This window comes from Sturnira hondurensis, unplaced genomic scaffold (genome assembly GCF_014824575.4).
Source record: "Sturnira hondurensis isolate 20B ecotype Veracruz unplaced genomic scaffold, ASM1482457v3 Scaffold0004257, whole genome shotgun sequence".
Classification (NCBI taxonomy): Eukaryota; Metazoa; Chordata; class Mammalia; order Chiroptera; family Phyllostomidae; genus Sturnira; species Sturnira hondurensis.
In genome coordinates, this window is record NW_028076888.1 from 5571325 (window position 1) to 5593685 (window position 22361).

At 45.8% G+C, this 22361-nt stretch overlaps 1 protein-coding gene across 13 annotated transcripts in view; it reads right to left on the minus strand.

Moving 5' to 3' along the window:
* Positions 1-975: 975 nt before the first annotated feature.
* KIF1B (kinesin family member 1B) overlaps positions 976-22361 on the minus strand; it is a 136188-nt gene continuing 114802 nt past the window's right edge. For 7 of the 13 annotated variants that reach the window (XM_037045272.1, XM_037045268.1, XM_037045267.1 and 4 more), the window contains 13 exons: positions 21910-21994; positions 20449-20554; positions 12341-12455; positions 11571-11704; positions 10541-10602; positions 8425-8570; positions 8005-8244; positions 6875-6946; positions 5919-6040; positions 4339-4488; positions 3332-3524; positions 3021-3139; positions 976-2483 (listed from right to left, as the gene is read on the minus strand). In XM_037045272.1, coding sequence (XP_036901167.1) covers positions 2441-2483; positions 3021-3139; positions 3332-3524; positions 4339-4488; positions 5919-6040; positions 6875-6946; positions 8005-8244; positions 8425-8570; positions 10541-10602; positions 11571-11704; positions 12341-12455; positions 20449-20554; positions 21910-21994 — 1587 coding nt within the window. In that variant the 3' untranslated portion in view covers positions 976-2440. Of the gene's footprint in view, positions 2484-3020; positions 3140-3331; positions 3525-4338; positions 4489-5918; positions 6041-6874; positions 6947-8004; positions 8245-8424; positions 8571-10540; positions 10603-11570; positions 11705-12340; positions 12456-15690; positions 15718-20448; positions 20555-21909; positions 21995-22361 lie in introns of all 13 variants that reach the window. The other 6 variants (XM_037045264.1, XM_037045266.1, XM_037045269.1 and 3 more) reach the window with 1 other exon arrangement.

The following is a 22361-nucleotide window of genomic DNA, read 5'->3' on the forward strand; positions in this document are numbered from 1 at the left end:
CCGATTTAGAGATGGCCCTTTGAGAAAGAGGGGTGCCAGAGAGGCTGTCTGGCCCTGTCAGCCACAGCGGCAGAGGCCCCTCGGCTGGGAGAAGGCACACCCGCCCGAGAGCCCTGCTTTCTCACGAAGCGGTCCGACCCAGGGAAGGTTACAAACAGTCCAGCGCAGCCTGTTCCAAGAGCTGACACCTCCAAAGCAAAGACCTTCCAGAGGGTTTCGAGTCAGAAGAAGAAACAAAAGCCATTTCAGTGTAACGCGTGGTTTTCTTAGCCTGCCCCCACCTACTGTCACACAGACACGGGTCCTTCCACCAAACCGCGACACAGTAGCAGCGTCCATGATTTAATTCTAAAAGAAACCTTCAAATTTCATTTCCCTGGAAGCAAATTTAATTCCAGTCCAAGAAGCTGTCTCTAAGCATGGACAGACCCTAGATGTGAGTATACACCAGAAGGGTACATTGTGTCTATCGGACAATGCAGAAACCTCTAAGTACATTAAAATATCCTTTAAAAGCAAGTAGCACTACTGTTAGTGACCTATGTTTAAAGAGAAGAAGAAAGTTAAAAAAACCTACTAGAGTTTTTATTGACCACTTTTCAGGTAAGGTCACTGCCTGTGATTTCTATCTTTTATTAAGCTCCCCCTGCCTCGCTCTCCCCCTCTTCACAAGGCGATCATACTGCGCACGGCCGGGAGCCCTGTCCTGCATGAGCCCTGTCCAGCAACTACCCCACACGGTGCATGGCCCTTGCCCTCTGTTGCCTGAAGCAAAGCCACCCAGTTCCCCAGCACCTGGGAGTCAGCAAACTCAAGGCTTAGGACCCTCGGTCTCCAGAGTGGGAACAGGCAGACACTGTCCTGAATGCCCAAGGGATGGTCAAACAGAGGTCTGAGCCGGGGAGGTAAAGGATGGGAAGAACAACCCATGTCAACTAACTGGCAAAGGAACTCAAGTAACTTGGAGGCCTTTTCCTCTCCATGTCACTCCTGTAAAACTTGCTGGCAGATGAAAGGAAAAAAGCATCTTCCACAATGGCCCGAAGAAGCAGCTGTCCCTGTCCTGTCAGGGGAAACGATCAACTTCCTCCTCTCTTGCCTGGCAATGCTCCCACACCCGACAAGGAGAACCAAGGAGAGGCCCCATGGATGCAAGCAACAGAGCGCTGGGGCCAGGGCTCAGGTGGGCCCTCTTCTCTACCCCCAGACGTGCTTGCATTTTGATTTCAGGGGTGGGAGGCTGCTGGGTTTAATCCTGGGATCCAGAAAGCAAAGCCTGCCATGTGTGCTTATTTGTGAGTATGAGGACAGGCATCGCTGGAAGTATTTTCAGTTCGACAAGGATTATTGCAAATAACCACTGGATTCAGAGGAGACTTCCAATTTTATACCTGAAAGCTACATTTCTTTGATGAACGGAGCTACAACAATCACAAGGTCATCACTCAGCATTACCACAATTAAAAGGACAATGGCCGAGTTCCTCATCAGAAAGTGAAACGCTCCCCCTGGTGGGACATCTGTGTATGACACCGCACTGATTCCACACTGTTGCAGCACATCGCTGATGCCAGAAACAGAATGGGGAAACAGAGAAGAGGCTCCCTCCCCGGAACAAGCGCAATTCACAGGAATCCTGCTGTGCGCCCCAACAAGCACTGCGTGGACCGGGTGCCCCCACGGCCCACCCCCACACCCCTCTGAAACCTTCGCTCTTCCCTTCTGACAAGGTCAACAGCAGCCACTGTCTCAGTGAGCCTGCTAATGCGTCCTCTCCCCTGCTCTGTCCCCCTACCTGAAAACTGCATGGCCATCTCTAAATAAGCCCACCTTCAGAGAATACACCTGTTCCATTGCTGAGCTCACCACAACCTTCTCCCTAAATGGCAAATGCAGGAACTAGAGGTGGAAAAAGGCAACAGAAGGGGGAAAGGTACGCTTTTTCCTCTCAGGTTCTACAAAGGCCAGATGTTTCCTCCCTTTGTCTCTAAGCCACCCGGGAAAAATTAAACTGATGTCACAAATACAGAAAAGAAGAAAAGTATTATGTTGTCTTAAAAAAAAAGACAAAGACATCCAAAGACAGCAGTACAGACATCAGAGGTGGTCACATGGGGACCTATTATACAAAAGGAAGCCAAATATACCAAAAATAATTTGGAGATTCAATGGACTCCCCTCTGGATTTTTGTTTTGCTTTGCTTTTTCCCCCCTTTTGTTAGGCCACATGCTACTAACAAGATTCTCAGCCCAGGAAAAAAGAAAGAGTACAGAGCCATGGATGTGGGGAGCGGGAGCCAGACAAAGTGCTGGACACAGGGGAAAGTAGTTAAGCCACAGGATTACATACAAGAGCAACCGTCAAGAATCACAAAGAGAAATGAGAGGTAACACTTTCTTTATATCTTGGAAGGCGAGTGAGGGCGCTCAGCCGAGTCACTCAGTACTTCAGCTGGCTCGGGCATCTGCGGGAGAGTTTCGACCTGTGGGCGACACAGGGAGAAGCAGGTTAGAAAACTGGATCCGTATGTGCTGCCCTCACGGGTCTCCTCCTCCAGGGTTCCTTCCTTGGATTCATTCCTAAACTGCACCAACAGCCAGACCTCTAGGCTCCCTGAACAAACAGGCTGGGCTGTGATCTTCCCCATTAGCGGACCCTGGAACACAAACCCCTCACAGGATCTGAAGCTGGATCACAGGGCTGAATACTGGGCTGTTAAGGTCCTCACCACCTTCCCTTTACTCAGCCCCGGAGACCCGGGCTGCAGAACCCTTGAGAACAAAAAGTCAAAGCAGGAGATCAACTGAGTGCAAAACTGACCAGTCTCCGTCCCTGCTCAGGACACGAGCTGGTACCTTATGAGAAGCTGAGGCCTCATCACCACCCTACAACCACACTTACATTCCTGTCCTCCCTCTATTTTAAATCTGTCTGCAAGAAGATTTCCTTCTCTATTTATGTGGAAGTCCCTGAGACCAAAAGCCAAGGAAGGGAAGGACACACAGAGATAGTTTCTTACCGTATTGTGCCAGCAAGGAGCGGATTAAAGGCATATAACCAGTCGTTCATGTCTTTGTCATTGAGGGCCTGCAAAAGGACCCCACGGTGCTTTGTGAGTACAGCAAAGGTGTTCGGTGTCTGAAAGAGACACAGGTAGACAAGAAAGTTACAAAGGCTACGAGCAATGGAGCCCACCTGACATAGGGCATACAGCACTTGATCCTGAAGGTTCAGATGTACAGGAGAGATGCTGTATCACACAGCGGAGTCCAGAACTTAAAAGGCAAGGGTGTGTGTGGCAATGGGAAGCCGAGAGTGGGGAGGACTGACCTTCACCATGGCCTGCTGGTCCTCGCTGTACTCGACCTGCGCTGTGGACAGGTTAATGATGCCACGTTCCACTGGGTCTTTGTCACTGTTATAGATGAAGACATAAGGGCGACGGACCACAACAAAATGTTTAGCCCAGTTGCTAGAAAATGGCTCCTTGAAATGCAGGTATCCCTTCTTAGAAACCACTGAGCTAAAAAGGACAAAAAGGACAACACAAGAAAGGTTAGTGTCTCACAAAAACAAAGTAGCCAGGAGCTGAGGAACATCAAAATGCGTCTCAACTGGGCCAAGTCCCTCACATGAACAAAACAGGCAAATGATCTACTTGGCCTAGAACCTTATCTGCCACAGTCATACAGCAAAAGAAAACAAAGACCACAGGATGTGCTAGGCTGGACACGACACGAGACAGCTGCAGCAGCACAGCTGTGCGGGGGCACGGGCATTCACCCTGGATCCATGTGCATCACGCCCTAATCAGATCTTTTTTCAAAAAATATTATTTACTTATTTATTTGTACAGAGAGGGGAAGGGAAAGATAAAGAATGGGAGAGAAACAGCAATGTGTGGTTGTCTCTCATGTGTCCCCTACTGGGGACCTGGCCTGCAACCCAGGCATGTGTCCTGACCAGGAATAGAACCAGTGACCCTTTCCTTCACAGGCCTGTGCTCAATCCTCTGAGCTACACCAGCCAGGGCTGTAATACGGATCTTTTTTTTTTTTTTAAAGATTTTATTTATTTATCTTTAGAGGGGAAGGGAAGGAGAGAGGGAGAGAAACATCAATGTATGATTGCATCTTGTGAGTCCCCTACTGGGAAATGGCCTGCAACCCAGGCATGTGCCCTGACTGGGAATCGAACCGAGATCGTGTGGTTCGCAGGCCTGCACTCAATCCACTGAGCTACGGCCAGCCAGGGCTGTAATACGGATCTTATGGAAGAGCTGAAAGCACCTTCTTGCTGGATTGTTTTTATACCTGGCACCTCTGTATGGTACTCACCCTGGTCTAATTTCTTCAATATCTGGAACAAGATTGAGAAATTCATTTTTTCCTGCTCGGGCCAAATAGGGTGTTTCCATGGCTGGAACAATCTGAAACTGTTCAAATTCTGGGCCGGGACTAGAGGCCCGGGAATTAGCTTCTGGGGTCCTTTAAAAGACAGAGGGTAGGGGTAACAAAAGCTTCAGTGAGGCCAATGCATAACGTGTACAACCAACTCATCAGGAGGAACGATGCCTGTCCCTGGTCACCAGGGGCCCTGCAGACACCAGTTCCAGAGAGCTTGGCTGAGAATACAAGCTGGTGTCAGTAAGGGGCAGTGGTACCCCAGTACTCGTCATCAATTTGTTCTAGGACTCGTGACGAGTGCTGAACAATGAAGCATTTTCTCTCGTGGGGCAGTATCATGACCCATGTAAGTTCTAGCAGCGCGATAGGTCCTGAGCCATTGCCAAGTGCTAAAACATTTTTTTCTCATCAAAATGCGATGAGTTCAGGCATCGACAAGTTCTAAAGCTAGTGAGTACTGACGTATGACTTAATTCCAAATCCAACTTCAGAGGTTACAAAAAGGAACTAATCTTGCAGTGTGGTCCTCTGACCAGCAGCATCAGCTGCACTGGAAACCCATCAGAAATTCAATTCTCAGGCTCTAACCCAGAGTTACAGAGCCAGAAACTCTGGGTGGGGTTCAGCTGTCGGGACTCTAACGAGCCTGTCCAGTGACGCACACTGGCGTATGAGAACCACTGCCTTAAGGGGCTGGCGGAGAAAGCAGGCCAATAGGAAGTTCCCAACGACCAGGAGGCGCAGAGCCGCACGCCCCCTCCCCAGTCCAGCCTGTCAGGGGAGAAACAACTGTGCTCTGCTGTGTTCAATGCCTCACCAGTCCTCAAGTTGGGGTGCCTCTTATAACCAATAGGGTGTTATCTTTTAGTAGGAGTGCTTTTGCTTTCTTAGTGGCACACAGGATGTCTTATAGTCAGTGGCATCCTAGAATTAGTCACACTACCTGGTTGTGGTATTTTCTGTAGCCACATTCAGCTGCGTGAGTCTTGGTGCATGAAGACGGACAGCTGGATGATAACTGGGCGGGTTCTGACAGGTGAGTGTAAGGAGTGGAGACAGAGCAAAGGAGGCTAACGGTGCACTGCAAAGAAGTGACTGTAGTGATAAACTGATGGAATACGGACTCAATTTGTCTCCATTATTCTTACCTACATATGCCATGTGCCATCAAAGTGTTTTTTTCCAAACTAGTTTTGAAATAATTTTCCCGAAGACAGGGTTTCCTATATCTGGTATGATTGGGTAGCTGAGCAGGACGGAATGGAAGGACAATTGAACAGAACTGGAATAAGAACAGGAGGCAACGATTTGGTGCAGAAGTTAGAAGACGTGGTGTTGAGATGTCGGCAGCACTGCCCCAGTCACTGTGATATCTAGAAAAGGCTCCCACACATTTCCAAAGGCTGCCTAACACGATGCTGCTGCCCTCGGTTGAGAACCACCGGGCTAGAGGAAGGCTGCTATTTCCCTGGGTTCCCACATTAGCTTCTCTCAGTGAAATCGGTACCCACTTCTGATCCAGAGAGTTGCTCCTAGAGTCTACCAGAGAGGGGCAGGTGGAGGAGGGCGTGAGGGTCGCGCTGCTGAAGCTGGACACCGAGGGATCCCGTCCAATTGGAGAGATATCAGACAACTGGAAGCAAACAGAACAGCACATGAGACACTGATGGAGAAAAACTCGCTCTGCAATAAGAAGCCTTGACAACCAGTGGCCTCACTTTCATTAATCTTCTTCTGCTTCAGGTCATTCAAAAAAACCAAAAAACAAACAAAAAAAAACCCCTTAGAAATAAGTATTTTATGGCTCCAAGGAGGACATACGGAGGGTCCAGAGATGTATGAGAAGATGCTCAGCATCATTAGCCATCAGAGAGATGCAAATTAAAACCACAGTGAGATACCACTTTACATTGGTCATAATGGCCATCATAAACAAAGCAACAAGCAAGTGTTGGAGAGGTTGTGCAGAAAAGGGAACCCTAGCGCACTGTTGGTGGGAATGCAGGCTGGTGCAACCAGCGTGGAAAACAATATGGAATTTCCGCAGAAAACTAAAAACAGAACTGTCTTTTGACCTAGCAATTCCACTGCTAGGATTATATCCTAAGAACCCTGAAACACTGATCCAAAAGAACCTATGCACCCCAATGTTCACAGCAGCACAATTTACAATAGCCAAGTGCTAGAAGCAACCCAAGTACCCACCAGTAAATAAGTGGATAAAAAACTACAGTACATTTACACAATGGAATTCTATGCAACAGAAAGAAGGAGCTCCTACCCTCTGCAACAGCGTGGATGGAACCAGAGAACATTATGCTAAATGAAACAAGCCAGGCAGTGAAAGACAAATACCATATGATTTCACCTTTAACTGGGATCTAATCAACAAAACAAATAAGCAAGCAAAATATAACCAAAGACACTGAAATTAAGAACAACTGACAGTAACCAGAGGCCTGCTCACCTTACAGTCACTGATGCTGCTGTGCACCTGGCTGAATTCTCGGTTGAAGGTGTGGGTGAGAAGCTGCAGGCACTAGGGGAGAGAAAGGGGCAGTGTGAGTTTCAGCGATTAGACGAAGCCCTGAATGCGAGGCAAGAAGGGAAAGTCTCATGCCTAGACCCACAGTGGAGGCCAGACACTGCTCAATAGCTCCAGAACCTAACTAAACCTACAGCAAGGGAGCCTGCACACGCCTAATAAAAAAGATGAACCGAGTGGGTAACAAAGCCACTCTCAAATCTCTAAAAGTAGATACTTCAACACCATAGCTTAAAAGTGCTTAAGAATGCAATCTCATCCCTTTCATTGCTATTTTCGGAGACTTCTGCATAGACCTATCTACCTAAATCAATTAGACCACCGTTTGATTATTAAAACAAAATAGACACTAAGTCCCTCTAATCTGCCTGGGAGTCATCCTCAACAACCCCTCTGCCCTCTCCCACCGCACCCAGGACACAAAGAATGCCACTTCTAACTCCCAAGTACCTCTAGCACGACTTTCCTTCCTCTTCATTCCACACGCCTGTCTTAGATAAAAACCTTTATCGTTTCTCATCTGCATTATTGCAGTAAAGAGATTTCTCTGCCTCTAGTCTCTCTCTTCACCACTAATCCACCCTCTTCAATGCTGCCAGAGAAGTCTCTCTAAAACATAAATACCTGCTTAAAGTACTTCCTCATTGCTCCCGAGGCACTGGAAACTCCTTAGAATGGAACACAGACCCTTCATGATGCCCTGGCCCACCTTGCTAACTCCATCTCTGGTCCCCCACGGGACTCCCACCCGACTACGCAGGACAGCTGGCTCCCTCCTTGCATCCTTCCAAGGTCGGTTCACAAGTGCCCCCACCCCACCGTGGAGGCCTTCTTCTGGCGCCCACAATGCCTAGACATACACCTCTATCACATGCCTATCACCACTCGCCCGTAAGTTTATTAAGGGTAGAAACTGACTTTTACTTATTTCCACGTCCACAGTGTTAGCATAGGCCATGGAACAGAGGCCCTCCAGGGAAGATGAACATGGAACTGACAGATCTGCTGAGAGTCTCACTGGGAAAATGCTCAGCCAAGGGAGGGCTTCGAACCTTGGTGGCCAGTTCTTTCTCTCGATCCACCAGGCTCTCGATGTCTGCCGAGTCGTACCCACTGCTCTCACTGGGTGTGACGGCGCTCTCGAAGGTGGTGGTTGAGATCTGAGAGGAGATGCTGGTGGAGGTGCTGAGGGTCCCACTGCTCAGACTGGGGGACAGCGAGTCGCTCAGGGACTTGGGGGTGCTGTCATCAAGTCTCTCACGCAGCAGCAGGAAGTGGCGGGTTTTCTCCACCTACGAAGAACAACAAAGACAAATCAGTAAACACGAGGCTTATCAGGATTTGTCAGCACAGCGTTACACCTCATCATGATCAAAACTGAAAAGCCAGGATCGTGCAGAGGTGGGAACTGGATGACTGATACTGGGCACTGCTGCTCAAGAGTCCGTCCGAGCATCCCCTGCCCTGGGTACCTCGTGTAGGAGCTCCAGCTTCTCCAGTTCCCACTGGTGCTCCAGGATGAGGCTGTCTCCACGGGGCCGCCAGCCTGCTAAGTTCTCTTCTCCCCGCACGTATGCCACTGAGGTATCCAGGACTTTTCTTCTCCTCCTCTGCATGCCTGAAACAAGAGAAAACAACTTTTTTTCAGAAAAATTCAATTCCAATTTCACCTCAAAATGAATAATTCATATACATGGAGAACTAAGACAGATTTGGTCTCAAAATACATGGGATTTTGTTAACAACAATTCATCAGCCTCTCCCCGAGAGCAACTCTCTGAATTTCTTTTAAAACTGAGTTTTATATACTTTGGTAATTATGAAAACTGCAATGCAAGTTCAGAAAAAGCTATTATGTTAAGGGAAAATATAGAGAAGATTAAACAGTCTATACACTCTCGTGCCCAATACGTAAAAATACACCTGTATGAAAAAAGTGGGAAGGGGCTGCACACCGGCATGTGCACACACCCCACACCCAAGTGGTTTGGTTAGAACGGTAGATGACGGGTGGGTTTAACCCCCATTGTCTCCTGTTACTGTTTTTTATATATTTTATTTATTTGTTTTTTAGAGAGGGGAGAAAAAGAAGGAGAGAAACATCAATGTGTGGTTGCCTCACATAGCATGCCCCCTACTGGGGACCTGGCCCACAACCCAGGCACATGTCCTGACCGGGAATCAAACCAGGGACCCTCTGATTTGCAGGCCGGCACTCAATCCACTGAGCCACACCAGCTATGTCCCATTACTTTTTAAAAAAAAGACTTCATTTATTTATTTTTAAAGAGGGGGAGGGCCCTGGCTGGCATAGCTCAGTGGATTGAGCGAGAGCCTGCGAACCACACGATCGCGGTTCGATTCCCAGTCAGGGCGCATGCCTGGGTTAAAGGCCAGTTCCCAGCAGGGGACTCACAAGAAGCAACAATACATTGATATTTCTCTCCTTCTCTCCTTCCCTTCCCCTCTAAAGATAAATAAATACAATCTAAAAAAAAATAAAAAATAAAAAAAACTAAGAGGGGAAGGGAAGGACAAAGAGGGGGGGACATCAATGTGTAGTTGCCTCTTGCCCACCCGCTACTGGGGACCCAGCCCACAACCCAGGCATGTGCTCTGACTGGGAACTGAACCAGCAATCCTTTGGTTCGCAGGCCCGTGCTCAATCCACTGAGCTACAGCAGCCAGGGCTCGTTACTCTTTGAAAATGTTAAACTGTTTTTACATACAGAAGACATGAATTTATGTTAATTTTAAACATCCCTCCAGAAACTCCCTGGACACAATAATTAGCTGCTACTGGGACTCAGATTCATCCACAAAGTCTTTGTTTTTTAAAATCTAAATCTTACCTGTGAGCCCTGACCTCTTTCCATATATTCTCTCTAAAAGAATTCCAACTCATATTAACCAAATGTTTTTTTTTTAAAAACCCTGACTTTTGCCCTGGCCGGCATGGCTCAGTGGATTTGATGCCTGGTTGGGGCACATGCCTGGGTTGCGGGCCAGTTCCCCAGTAGCGGACGTGTGAGAGGCAGCCAACTGATCTTTCTATCCCTCTTTCTCCCTTACTTCCCCCTTCTCTAAAATATACAAATAAAATCTTAAAGAAACAAACAGAAAAAAACCCCTGCTTAAGGCCACCAAGTTGAAGGAAAAAAGTCCAAAGAGACATCAAAAAGAACGTAAGTTCAACTTCACTCGTGTTCCAGAGCACGGGCTGTTCAAATTCTGCTGTGACATCACCTATAAAGCGGAACTGCCGAATTACCTTTGGGGCTAAGGTGGATGGCAAAATGTCTGTGAAGTTTTCCAAGCTGACTTCACTCTAATATACCTGAATTTGTAAATAATATTCCAGAGCTTGGTAAACATTTTGTTTGATACAGTTAAAGAAGTATTGTATGTCATGAAGTGTTTATAACTCAGAAAAAGGTAAGTTCCAGCACGAAAAATCTGGCTTGTAAAACATGCCTGGCATCTTCAACAGCTTCTACCCACCCCACATGGGCAGGGTAGATTTTGGACACAATACACTCCAAACACACACAGAGACAACTATCATATCCCCCATCCATAAGATCTTACCTGGACTACCTGTGTCTGCCATTTTGCATAAACTGAGTTCATAAATTCCAGTGACTCGATTGCTATTGGAATTAAAACAAACAATTGTTTAATGTCTCACAGCACAGAAACAGGAAAATCTCAATTCTCTGTACTATCAGAGGGGGTCCAACCTGTGGTCCGCGGGCCACATGCAGCTCAGAATAGTTATGAATGTGGCCCAGCCCAAAATCATAAACTTACTTAAAACATTATAATATTTTTTGTGATTACATGTATTTAATGTGTGGCCCAAGACAACTGTTCTTTCAGTGTGACCCAGAGACACCAAAAGGTTGGACGCCCCTGCAAAACGCTGTCTCTTTGGTAGGGACTGCCACTCACCCTCAAATGTATCTTTTTTCCCCCTATTCTGAACTTAAGAAGTATTTATTTTTCCCAAATCCTACATCTATTCTCACCTCAGTCTTTCAAACATTTTAATTTTAATAGAATGAATAAAGTCTAATGATTGAACAGCTTATAATATAAAAATTAAAAATGTGCCTTTTCTTACTGCAAGAAAGAAGGAGGGGGGAAGTCCTACTAGGACAAGGTGACAAACATCGAACTCTAGGGAGAAAAATTAGGAAAAGGTACTGAGCCTTCTGAAATTTTATTAGTAATACTTATATTTTATGTTGGCTGTGATGCATAGGTATTCACTGTGTTATTCTTGATATATTTTTGCGTATCTTAAATATGAATAAATCTTGAAAAGAAGAAAAATCCCACTGGTAATCTGTGAGAATAATGGCGACATTCTGTTGTAAAAAAATTCAGTCCTTGCAGACTGTTTGGGAAGTGCTCACAATGCAATCTTCCTTCTTTCCTTAGCTCATTCATTCATTATTTTACTGAACGCCAACATTCAAGTCACTGCATTCCGGGTGTTAGTGCCAGAACGGCCTACAGGTTGTAAACTACCCCTGAAACAAGGGGGATACCTAGGGCCCTGCTGATTCATTACTGGGCACACCAACTGGAAGCTAAGCCTGTCTCAAACACTTACGCGTCTGGCGACTTGGAGTAGCCGCTGCCAAAGAGGCTGCGCAGAGAGCGTGGCGGTGAGATCCTGGCATCCCGGGAATAGAAGACCATACACACGTCCTTGGTGATGACAGCCGGCTGGATGCAATGATCCAGCTGAAAGCAGACAGGAGTGGGCTCCATGAGAGGCAGAGAAAGCATCTGTGACGAGAGTCTGTGCACCACCACGTTTGGAATGCTGGTCCCTGACGTGGGGACTGGAGGATTTCAGCTCTACCAATTATTTCAACAGCCACACCATGGATAATATGGGTAGGATTAGGTGGCGTTCCTTGCAGGTACATTTAGTTTTCACAAGTTTTTCCAAAGTTTTTTTTTTTTTGTAATAATGGCTCATAGAGAGGAAGTCATTTGCCCAAGGACATGCAGAGAGTAAGTGGCAGCACGGGGGTTGGACCCACACAGGCTGGTTCCAGGGTCTGTACTGTTAGCCACTACTAGGCTCTGTTCAAAACTACAAAAGCAGAGGCTGAAGTCTTCTTAGAATCATACATTCTTGGAAGATCAGGCAACTAAAGCTAAAGCTCTAAGAAAAGGCATGTGACTTTCTGATTAAATACAGACTAGGACCTAACATAATCAGAACATTCAGTAAATTATAACAAAATAAATAACTCAAGGATGTGGAGGGAGAAAGGAGATCAGTGGAGTCTTCCTACCCATTTCCTGCAGCAGCCTGCCTGCTGTTCAGGGCTGCCTGTTTGCAGCAACTCAAGTTCTGGGTCTCCTCACCTCTAAGTAGGCCGACAAGGTCATGTAGATCTTTTCCCCATAGGGTGTTACTCGGTTGAGAAGAAGGGAGTTATGGAGGGAGCTGTCCCACACGGCCTCAAAACGGTAGAAGGTCCTAAGGTCAGAAGGCAAGGAGTCATCCAAAAGAAGGGGAAGTCACCTCAGTCCAGAAACTGTCATCGTCAGTTACATTATAGGATCATATGCCAATCACCGTTTTCGATTTACTGAAATCTAACAGCAGAGGGGAACCTTTACCTGCTGGGGGGAAAGGCAGCCCCCCTGCCCCCACCCATCATCAAGGGACGCTCGGTTATGCTATTTTTTGGTGGTAGTGGAATGAGTCTGCTTCTCCTCGGCCTAAAGCATAAAAGCAGTGAGATCAACCACAGGGATTAAGACGGAAAGGGTGAGTATGGACAAAAACTGAAATAAGAAAAACTACGCTCATCTGAGAGCAGGAAGCAAATACTCAGTAATTTATAAGCTACGGTCTTCATATCACAATCCAGTATTGCTGAGACTCAGAAATGTCACAAACCTATCTGGGAGAATTCATGAAGGAAAAAGTATAGACAACCTTGTTTTAAATAAAGAGCAAGAGGTTATTCTTAGCTAATGTTTTAGTAAATGACTTTTAATCACAAAGCTAGCCAACTATTATTTGTCAGTTTTCTAAAATAATTCACTTGAAAGTCAATCTTACATTTAAATAACTAGAAGCCTGATTTAACAGACACTGTAACATTTTAAAACTTATTCTAATAGCTTTCTTTTTTTGTCACAGGTGAAATAACAGACCCTAACTGACATGCACCCTCCGGTGCAGCACATCTCATCTGAAGCACAGGACTGAGTAACAGCAGCGCGACAGATCATCTCCCAACACTACTCAGGCTCCTTCTCAGACCCCCGAAACCGATGCTGGGGGACACACCTTGTCTCCCTGGCAGAGTGCATTTCCCACCACCACTAGCTCTCTGTCCATGCACTACACCTCACCCGACTTAACAAGTCTTAGACACCTGCTCCCTGCAGCATACCTTCCTCCTGCCTCCTTGCCACTGGTGCTGTCTGTTCCGGGCTTTTTATGACAAATAGCTGGCATATCTTATCTCTGAACTGTTCCCACGATTCTTTCTCTAGAAACGATGCAGAGAGAACAACCCACTTCCAAAAGAACTCCTTAGCCGCACCCCATCCTCCAAGCGCCAGTGTGTGAAGCCCGAGTTTGTAGCTGCTTCCAGACCCAAGTCTTCTTGAAGTACTGGATGCTTTCTTAACACATCTAGTTTTTCAGGCAGCGTGTGTGGATTGAGAAAACTCTCCACAAGGCCACTAAAGGAATGCAGACACACCAACATGACCAAGATGGAGATAACAACCAAGAGACCCAAATAACCACGACGAAGGACAACGGAAGCCTTCCATGGCTCCGGAGCTCACCGGGCTCAGCAGAGAACCCTTTATGCATCCACAACACCCTGTTTTGGTCAAGTCTTCATTTACATTTGGTTTGAGACGAATTCAATACTGGGTGGCAATTCCACTATTTCAGTGGAGGGCACTGAGGGCTCTGTCACTTGAGACCACAGTCTCTGTTTGTGGAGGGAGAACAGGAACTTATGGACACATCACAAGGTCTGGACACACCCCTGCTGAAGTGGAGGGAGCCCCCCCCTTAGAGGAAGGGCACGTGTTAGCATGGAGCCCCCGACAGACACTCCTCCCACTGCTGCCTGCAATCTGAATCCCACTGCCGTGGTCTTAGGCCTCATGACTCTTTTTCAAATGAGGCAGATGTTTTAAATTTGTGTAAGAAAACCTCTTCACATTTTTGTTTTCAGGTTTTCCCTTAACCTAAGGAGAAAATTTCACTGGTAGAAACTTGCCTAACATAAAGGAATTTTTAAAAATTGATTTGAGAGAGAGAGGAAGGGGGAGGCGGAGGGGATAAGGGGGGAGGAAAGAGAGACATCAACATGTTACTCCATTTATTTATGCATTCAATGGTTGATTCCTGTCTGTGTCCTGACTGGAGATCAAACTCGCAACCTTAAAGAACAGGGACAACACGCTAACCAACTGAGCTACCCAGCCAGGGCTCATAAAGGAATTTTTTAAAAACATATTTTTTATTGCATTCTTTCTTTTTAAAGATTTTATTTATTTTGAGAGAGGGGAAGGGAGGAACAGAAAGAAACACTGATCTCCTGTTGCCTCTCACACGCCCCCACCTGGGCACCTGGCCCACAACCCAGGCATGTGCCCTGACTGGGAATCCAATGGGTGACCTTTTGGTTCACAGGCTGATGCTCAATCCACTGAGCCACACCAGCCGGGGCCCATAACGGAATTTCTGACTCCTCTAAAATCTTCCGGTATTGTGCGTGTGTGTGTGTGTGGGGGGGGGTTCTTCTTGATTTGGTTTTGTTTTGTTTGGTGCTTGGGAGTTACTACAGCACATTCATTTGGAATACCCACTGAAGGTGGCAATTTCTGACAGGTGGCTGGAAGGAATACCATCAAGACAGGTGAGAAATGTCAATTGAATCAGCCAGCAAGAGAATTTAGAGTCAGACACAGGGCTAAATCTGGAGACATGGTTTCCTGTATAGTTCTTACCGTGGGTATTAGAAAATCAAATGGATTTCTCAAATGTCTAAACAATGGTGTGTGTGCGTATGTGTGCGTGTGTCTTTAAAAAAAATTAATGCATTTTAGGCCATATTGTCATGTATCCCTTTTTTTCTTCCCTAAATTGAATAAAGAGAGAGATGGGAAATTTTTCCTTCACTGTTTTTTTATATTCAAAAGAAAAAAGTAAATAGATGAGACAAGCAGCCCTGACAGGAGAAAAGGTTAACAATAAAACTATTTCTCACAGACTCAGCTACCCAAATAGCTAAATTGGTCTCTACTACCATTTAGCACTAAAACAAATGATTATGCAAAGCTACATACAGAGCAACAAACTTTTCAAGCTTTGGACAGACAGCAGACCAAGAGAAAACAAAGCCCGAGAGTCTCTATAAAATGAGGGGAATAACGTTCTATTTTGTAACACAGAAGGGAAAACCCTGACAGGCACAAGAATAAAATGGACAAGTTTAGGAAATGGGATGAGGAAATACGAAGAACCACACAAATCCTTTAAGAAGGTGTGTGTGAAATTCTGCACACACCAGAAAGTCCAGGGCACAACAGGTACAGAATAGCTTCTCTCTGTTCCAGGTCTGCTAAGATTTGCGTGGGGGAAACACTGAATTAAAATAGCAATCAAAGCAACACAAGACATAAAGCATTGATAAACTAGAATCTCTATGTGCAAAAAAGCAAACAGAAAATACCTAGGAATATCCTTATCAAGAAAGAGCCTGCAAAAACATTAAAAAAAGCTTTTGTTAGTGAAGCAAAATTAAAAAAAAAAAACAGAAAAAGAGGAAAGTAGAAGAAAATATGTAAAAAGACAAATTTGCTGTCAAGCACAATTCAAGCGGACAATTAGCAGAGAACTCCATGGCGCACGATTTACAGAGGAATTACAATGACATGGGCCCCTCTCCCGAGACCGGCAATTACAGAAAATGCTGGGCACAGGAGGGAATATGGAGACAGCCTCTACTAACACCCCTTTCGGGGCGGGGACTAAGCATTGGAAATGGTAGGAAGCTGCTGTGGATTAAGAGGAAACAAGTCAGTAAGGTAAGTAAGGTCAGTGTAGGAGCTGGAGGAAAAGGAGAAATGAACCCTGCGAGTCACACCCCAGTATCAACACATCAGAAAAGCCCTCTGACTCACACACATAACACACCCCAAACTGCAGTTCTGTAAGCCCTAGTTCTGCAGTTCTGTAAACATCAAACCCTAGGCAAACAGACCAAAAGTTCTCTTAACCAAACTCCATTTAGTAACTCACCACTTTGACTTACGTTTCTCATGTCCCTAAAATATAAAGACTACTGCGTATTTCTCACTGAATATTTGAAACTAGAGATATTTCTCCTATATTCAGACTATTTTGTTCCAAAGAAGTGAGCTGTAAGCTTATCAAGTATCAGTAATATTTGGTCCCAGACCCATTCATGCAGTTCTATTTATTAATGTAATAATCTAATTTAATTAAATATTAGGCAAATCAGTGAGACATGAGGGCAAAAAAAATTTTTGTTCAGTGTGAATCACAACTAAGCGTAAAAATCAGTTGACCAAAAATGCTCTGTGTCAGTGATTCTGTCTCTGCTCTACTTGTTTGCTTAGTTTTTTAGATTCAATTGTTTTTAGATTCAATTTAGATATGTATTTATTGCCATTTTATTGTTCATACTTTTGATCTTTTTCTTAAGTAACTCCCTTTAATATTTCATATAATAATGGTTTAGGGGTAACGAATTCCTTTGTTTTTTCTTGTCGGGGAATCTCTTCATCTGCCCTTTGATTCTAAATGGTAGCTTTGCTGGAGAGAGTAATCTTGGCTTTAAGTCCCTGCTTTTTATGTCTTTGAATATTTCTTGCCAATCCCTTCTAGCCTGCAAACTTTCTTTTGAGAAATCAGCTGACAGTCTTATGGGAACTCCCCTGTAGGTAACTAAGTGCTTTTCTCTTGCTGCTTTTAAGATTCTCTTTATCTTTAACCTTGGGCATTTTCATTATGATGTGTCTTGGGGTGGGCCTCTTTGTCCCCATCTTGTTTGGGACTCTCTGTGTTTCCTGGACTTGCCTATTTCCTTCACCAAACTAGGGAAGTTTTCTCTCACTATTTCTTCAGATAGATTTCCAATTTCTTGCTCTTTTCCTTCTCCTTCTGGCACCCCTAGGATGAGAATGTTGGAACACTTGAAGTTGTCCCAGAGGCTGCTTACACCATCCTTGTTTTTTGAATTATTTTTTCTTGTTGTTCTGATTGGCTGGTTTTTCTTTCCTTATGTTCCAAATCATTGATTTAATTCGAGGCTCCATTCACTCTACTGTTGTTTCCCTATAAATTGTTCGTTATTTCCATTAATGTATCCTTCTTTTTTAAAATTGTTGTTCAAGTACAGTTGTCTTCCTTAGTTTCTGACTGGATCGTTTTTATGCCACTGAAGTTCTCACTAAGTTCCTTGAGCATCCTTATGACCAGTGTTTTGAACTCTGCATCTGATAAATTGCTTATCTCCATTTAGATATTTTTCTGGAGTTTTGATCTGGTCTCTCATTTTGGCCATGTGTCTTTTGTCTCATTTTAGCAGCCTCCCTCTATTTATTTCCATGTATTAGAGCTGCTATGACTCCCTGTCTTGGTAGTGTGACCTACTATAGTAGGTGTCCTGTAGGGTGCAGTGGCACAGCTCCCCTATCAGCGAAACTGGGTACTTGAGGTGCATCCTTTGTGTGGGCTGAGTACGCCTCCGCTTGTAGTTGAACTTTGGTTGCTGTTGGCAAGTCGGTGGGAGGGATTTTCTCAGGACAATCAGTTGCAAGGGCTGACCAGCAACCTCTGCCTTCCATGGAGGATCAGCTGTGTAGGCGGAGGGTGATCACACTCCAGCATGGACTGTAGCTGACCACTGGGTGTGCGGGTCCTGGGGTTTCCCGGGTGATACAGGCCAAGGTCAGATCCCACCTGTGTTCTCCCCAGGGCCACACTGCATGAGCTCTAAATCAATCTGAGATGGCTGCTACTTGTGCTGGGATCGGAGATTCCCAGGCAAAGCCAAACTGCAAATCTAGGCTGGCCGCCACTGGTGCCAGGCCTGGGCCACTTAGCAAGACACACAGGGGCGGAGGCTCACTGAGGCAGCTGTTGATTGTCTGATTAAGATTTAGGGAGATGTGAAGCATGAGCCCAAACCAGCCATTCACCTGGAAAAGTCAGGGTTAACAGTTTGGGTGGGCCCATAAGTTGGGTGGGATGAAGTCTCGAAGTCTTGTGATCTCCAGAGCGGGGCAAACAGTGTTAGCCAGGCTGATGGGGTCTCAGATATGGCACCCACCTGCTGGCTCTGTGGCTGTCGGGGGAGGGCCCTGAAAAGAGACAACGGCCTCTTCCCACCCTTCTGTCTGGAAGAAAACTGTCCTCCAGCTCCGACCTGGATTCCCGGCATTTCGGTCCCCCCGTATGCCATTCCTGCCTTTCAAGCCGCTGCCCCGGTGCTGGATCTCACAAGCAGTGGACTGAGTAAGTCTGTGTGGGTTCTTCAAGGGGAACTGCTTGGGATTCCAGAAGTTCCTTCCACTGACTCAATCCCTGATGGTTTTTGCAGCCATTTGTGGGGACTTATTTTTCTGGCACTGGAACCCTGGGCTGGGGGGCTTGGTGTGGGGCTGGGACTCCTTGCTCCCAAGATATCCCTCCCAAATGTTTATCTACCACATGTGGATGTGAGACCAGCTCATTCCACACCTCCACCCCTCCTACCAATCTGGATGAATGTGGTTTCTTTAATTCTGTAGTTGTTGGACTTATAATCAACTTGACTTCTGACAGTTCTGAATGATGGTTGTTCTATAATTCAGTTGTAATTTTGATGTGGTTGTGGGAGGAGGTGATCTGTGTTTACCTATGCTGGCATCTTGATCAGAAGTCAGCACTCAGATTTTATTCACAGCTTTCTAGTTCTTGCTCGGCCAAATTGAAAATCACAGACAATGAATTACAGATGTGGTTTTGCAAGACAACCAGATAGCCAAGAAATGCCCCTATAGCTGAAGAAAAGGCCTCGGCCCAACCATAAGAGCTTGACAAGTTAATGTACATTTACATAGTTTAAATTAAAACAAAAATACTTAAAGTGTTGACTTAGTCAACTTTTTTGATTAACACCAAGCTTCCATCATGAAAGACAAGCTGCTTCTGTAAAAGCTGACTTCTCCGCCCATAGCATCTGGCTTGCTGCTGGGCATGAAAAAAATGATTTTTGGAGGTTATTCCAATGTAGGCAAGTTCAGCACAACCAGCATTTCAACCTAACACTGTGTATTCTGCTAGGTACCCTAGGGAAATTTAAGACATACTTCTCATAGTTGCAAAGAAAATGCGGTGAATACCGCTGATTGTCTGCTGTGAACGTCCAGAAGGATTCAAAACATTATGAGGCATTAGTGCTGACTTGCGAGAATGGTGCCGCTCAAGATTGCAGGCCAGGGAGGGTCGACGCTTCCTTCCTCATTTCTGCCACTCATCCCCGAACATACACGCCCTCTCGAATCTCTGCCCTCTCTTTCCATAGCTGCTGCCAGCGACTCTTACAGGCAAAAAGCAGATGCTTGTTCCTTTTTTCTCCTTCCTATGCAAAACTATGACACAAGGAAATAATGGGAAAAAAATTAATCCTGGCCCAAACTTTTAATTGTTTCTCCCTATTCTCTTGTTTTTCCTCTCCCTCTTCCCAATACAGCTGTGAACGAGTTCTTCAAGAGCAGACAAGCACGGAGAAGCCCTGTAATGCAAACGCAGCATTCTAAGCCCACGTCAGAACACACGTGCCAGCCCTTAACTATGTAACAAAACGGATCTCCGTGCACAATGGCGGAGCTCCTCTCCTGGGGAGGTGGGAGGATCCAGCAGACAATCCAGTTGGACACGGAAAGTGGAACGATCACGTACTTTACCCAGTGTCTGTCATCAACTGATTAAAAGTGGAATTTTAAGGAAAGTTAATTTAAAATTAAAAGGCAGCCTACACTGGCAGCAGCGACGACGACGACACACAGGAGGGTTCACCACTCTGGGAGGCACGTTTCCAGGACACCCAGGATGGAGAGGACCTTCTCCACAGCCACCCCTCCACACACAGAGCTTTTAGTCTTAGCAGCAATGAATCTGCACTTTCTACACCACTGGACAGCACGCCGACAGCATTCTTTTTCTCTTTCACTGTGTTACGGCTGCTGCACACAGGACAGAACATTGCCATTCCCTGAGGGTCGCTAATCACACACACGCATCTCCCATTACTTATGTACTTATTTGGGGGAGCAAGGTGGGGTGGGGGAAGAAACAGGAATTTTGAAGTGAGACAGGAATGCGTTTCTTCACCTAAATGGGAGTCACTCATGAATGGGGACTCTAACAGTGTATCCCTGAGCCTGCGGGGCAGACCCCTCCCACTCCGTGGGTGCCCCACCTGCTGGAGCTGTGGGAGGACTTCAGGTACTTGGCAGAGACGATGTTTAGGGAGAGGACGGCATCCACCGCAGCTTCATCCACCTCAGCCGTACTCCTAATCCGGCCTGAAAGAAATAAAGAAGCCAGAACATGGGTACATTCTAAAAAGAAAGCATCTCTTCAGTTTTGGGTAATAATTTTCCATATAAGGATTAATTTTGAAAAAGCTCGAAAACTACTGTCCCAAACAGGAGAGAGTGTAATTTTCCTTCCAGGGGTTTTTAATCTGGTCCACAGATACCCGAAAGGGTCTATGGATAGAATTTACAATGTCCGTGAATGTGACTATGAAAAAAATGCCAGCTCTGTTTTCATGAACCTCTGACTGAACTTCCTCTGACTAGGAAATTCAGCACTCCCTTCAACCATGGAGGGAGGGGACAAACCACAGGAGAATCAGCAGTGCCCCCGACTCCATCCCCAGTAGAGATCACGGATGCTTTCATAACACACTAACGTGCAGTATCTTCACATTCATCTCTAGTTGGAAACTACAGAAATTCAATCTACTGCTTAATGCAGCAACACAGAAGAACTTAGGTTACAAATTTGTTTAGTACTTTAATAATTCTGTTTCAATATTATTAGTTCCCTAATCCTAAATCCCTATAATCCTAAATACTTTCTTTTCTACATTTAAAAACATAATTCTGCCCTGGCTGGCGTGGTTCAGTGGACTGAGGGCGGGCCGGCAAACCAACGGGCTGCGGGTTCTATTCCCAGTCAGGGCACATGCCTGGGTTGCAGACCAGGTCCCCAGTAGGGGGCGTGTGAGAGGTAACCACACATTGATGTTCCTCTCTTCTTCCTCTTCCCCTTCCCTCTCTCTAAAAACAAATAAATAAAATCTTAAAAAAAAACCCAACCCATAATTCTGAGGCTCGACCACTGTCACAGGGCTGAGGGCAAGAGAAGGCTCAGAACCCCTGCCATACTGTTCGAAAGGTTAGACTGTTTAGCCAAGTTTCCCTTTCACTATGCCTTACTTTAATTTTTCCACTCTGCCTAGGGGTTGCCAGCCATCTGCATGTTAGACATATTCCTGACTTCCTTACTTCAAATGTTTTGTGGAACACAAAACAAATCCCCTCTAATTTCCCCAGAACCCAATCAGGTCTTTTCACTTGTTCTCATTTGGTACTTAGGTATTAAACCGCTGTGTACACGTACATGTTGTCTCTTCAAATGAAGGGCAAGCTCACAGTGAGCAGAGCCTTCTGGCACAGAACCACCCCCACAGTAACCGAGTAAAACAATGGGCGAATGGCGTATCCGTAATGATGGAGCTGAGAAAAAGGAGCAGTTTCAACCTCACGGCCTCTGCTCTCCCATACAGTCTCACGCATCCCCTGGCGCCCAACAGGAAGAATTTAATCTCTAAAAAGCCTGGCTCCATCCTTAGCCAACAGCACACACTCACCTACCACCAGTTCACGAACATCTTTCCAGTGGAGCTCACTTCCCTTCTCGTGGATAATGGTCACTGTGATCCTTCGCTGGATGCCCTAGATAATGGACCAGGGTTGTAGTTTACCTAGGGCAAACTATTACTCCCTCTCATTTGCTGTTTTCTGGAGTGTTTGGTGTCAGGAAAGGCAGGAAAGAGGGGTACGGAGACAGAGGGGAAATGTGCTGTTCTCGCTGTTATTCTGAACAACAGAACACAGGTCAGGGACTGAGGAAGAGCCGGGCTCTGCTGCGGCTTTAAGAACAGATGTCCAGATTGTATGTCACAGAGTATGAGACTCCCAGCCGTTTTGTCCACAGCTACATTTCATGGCCAGATTTTTCGTCCACTGAAACCTGCATCCTCTGTCTCCATTAAGAACTTCTGCTATGAAAGCAGTTTCCAAACATCACAAAATGAAAATT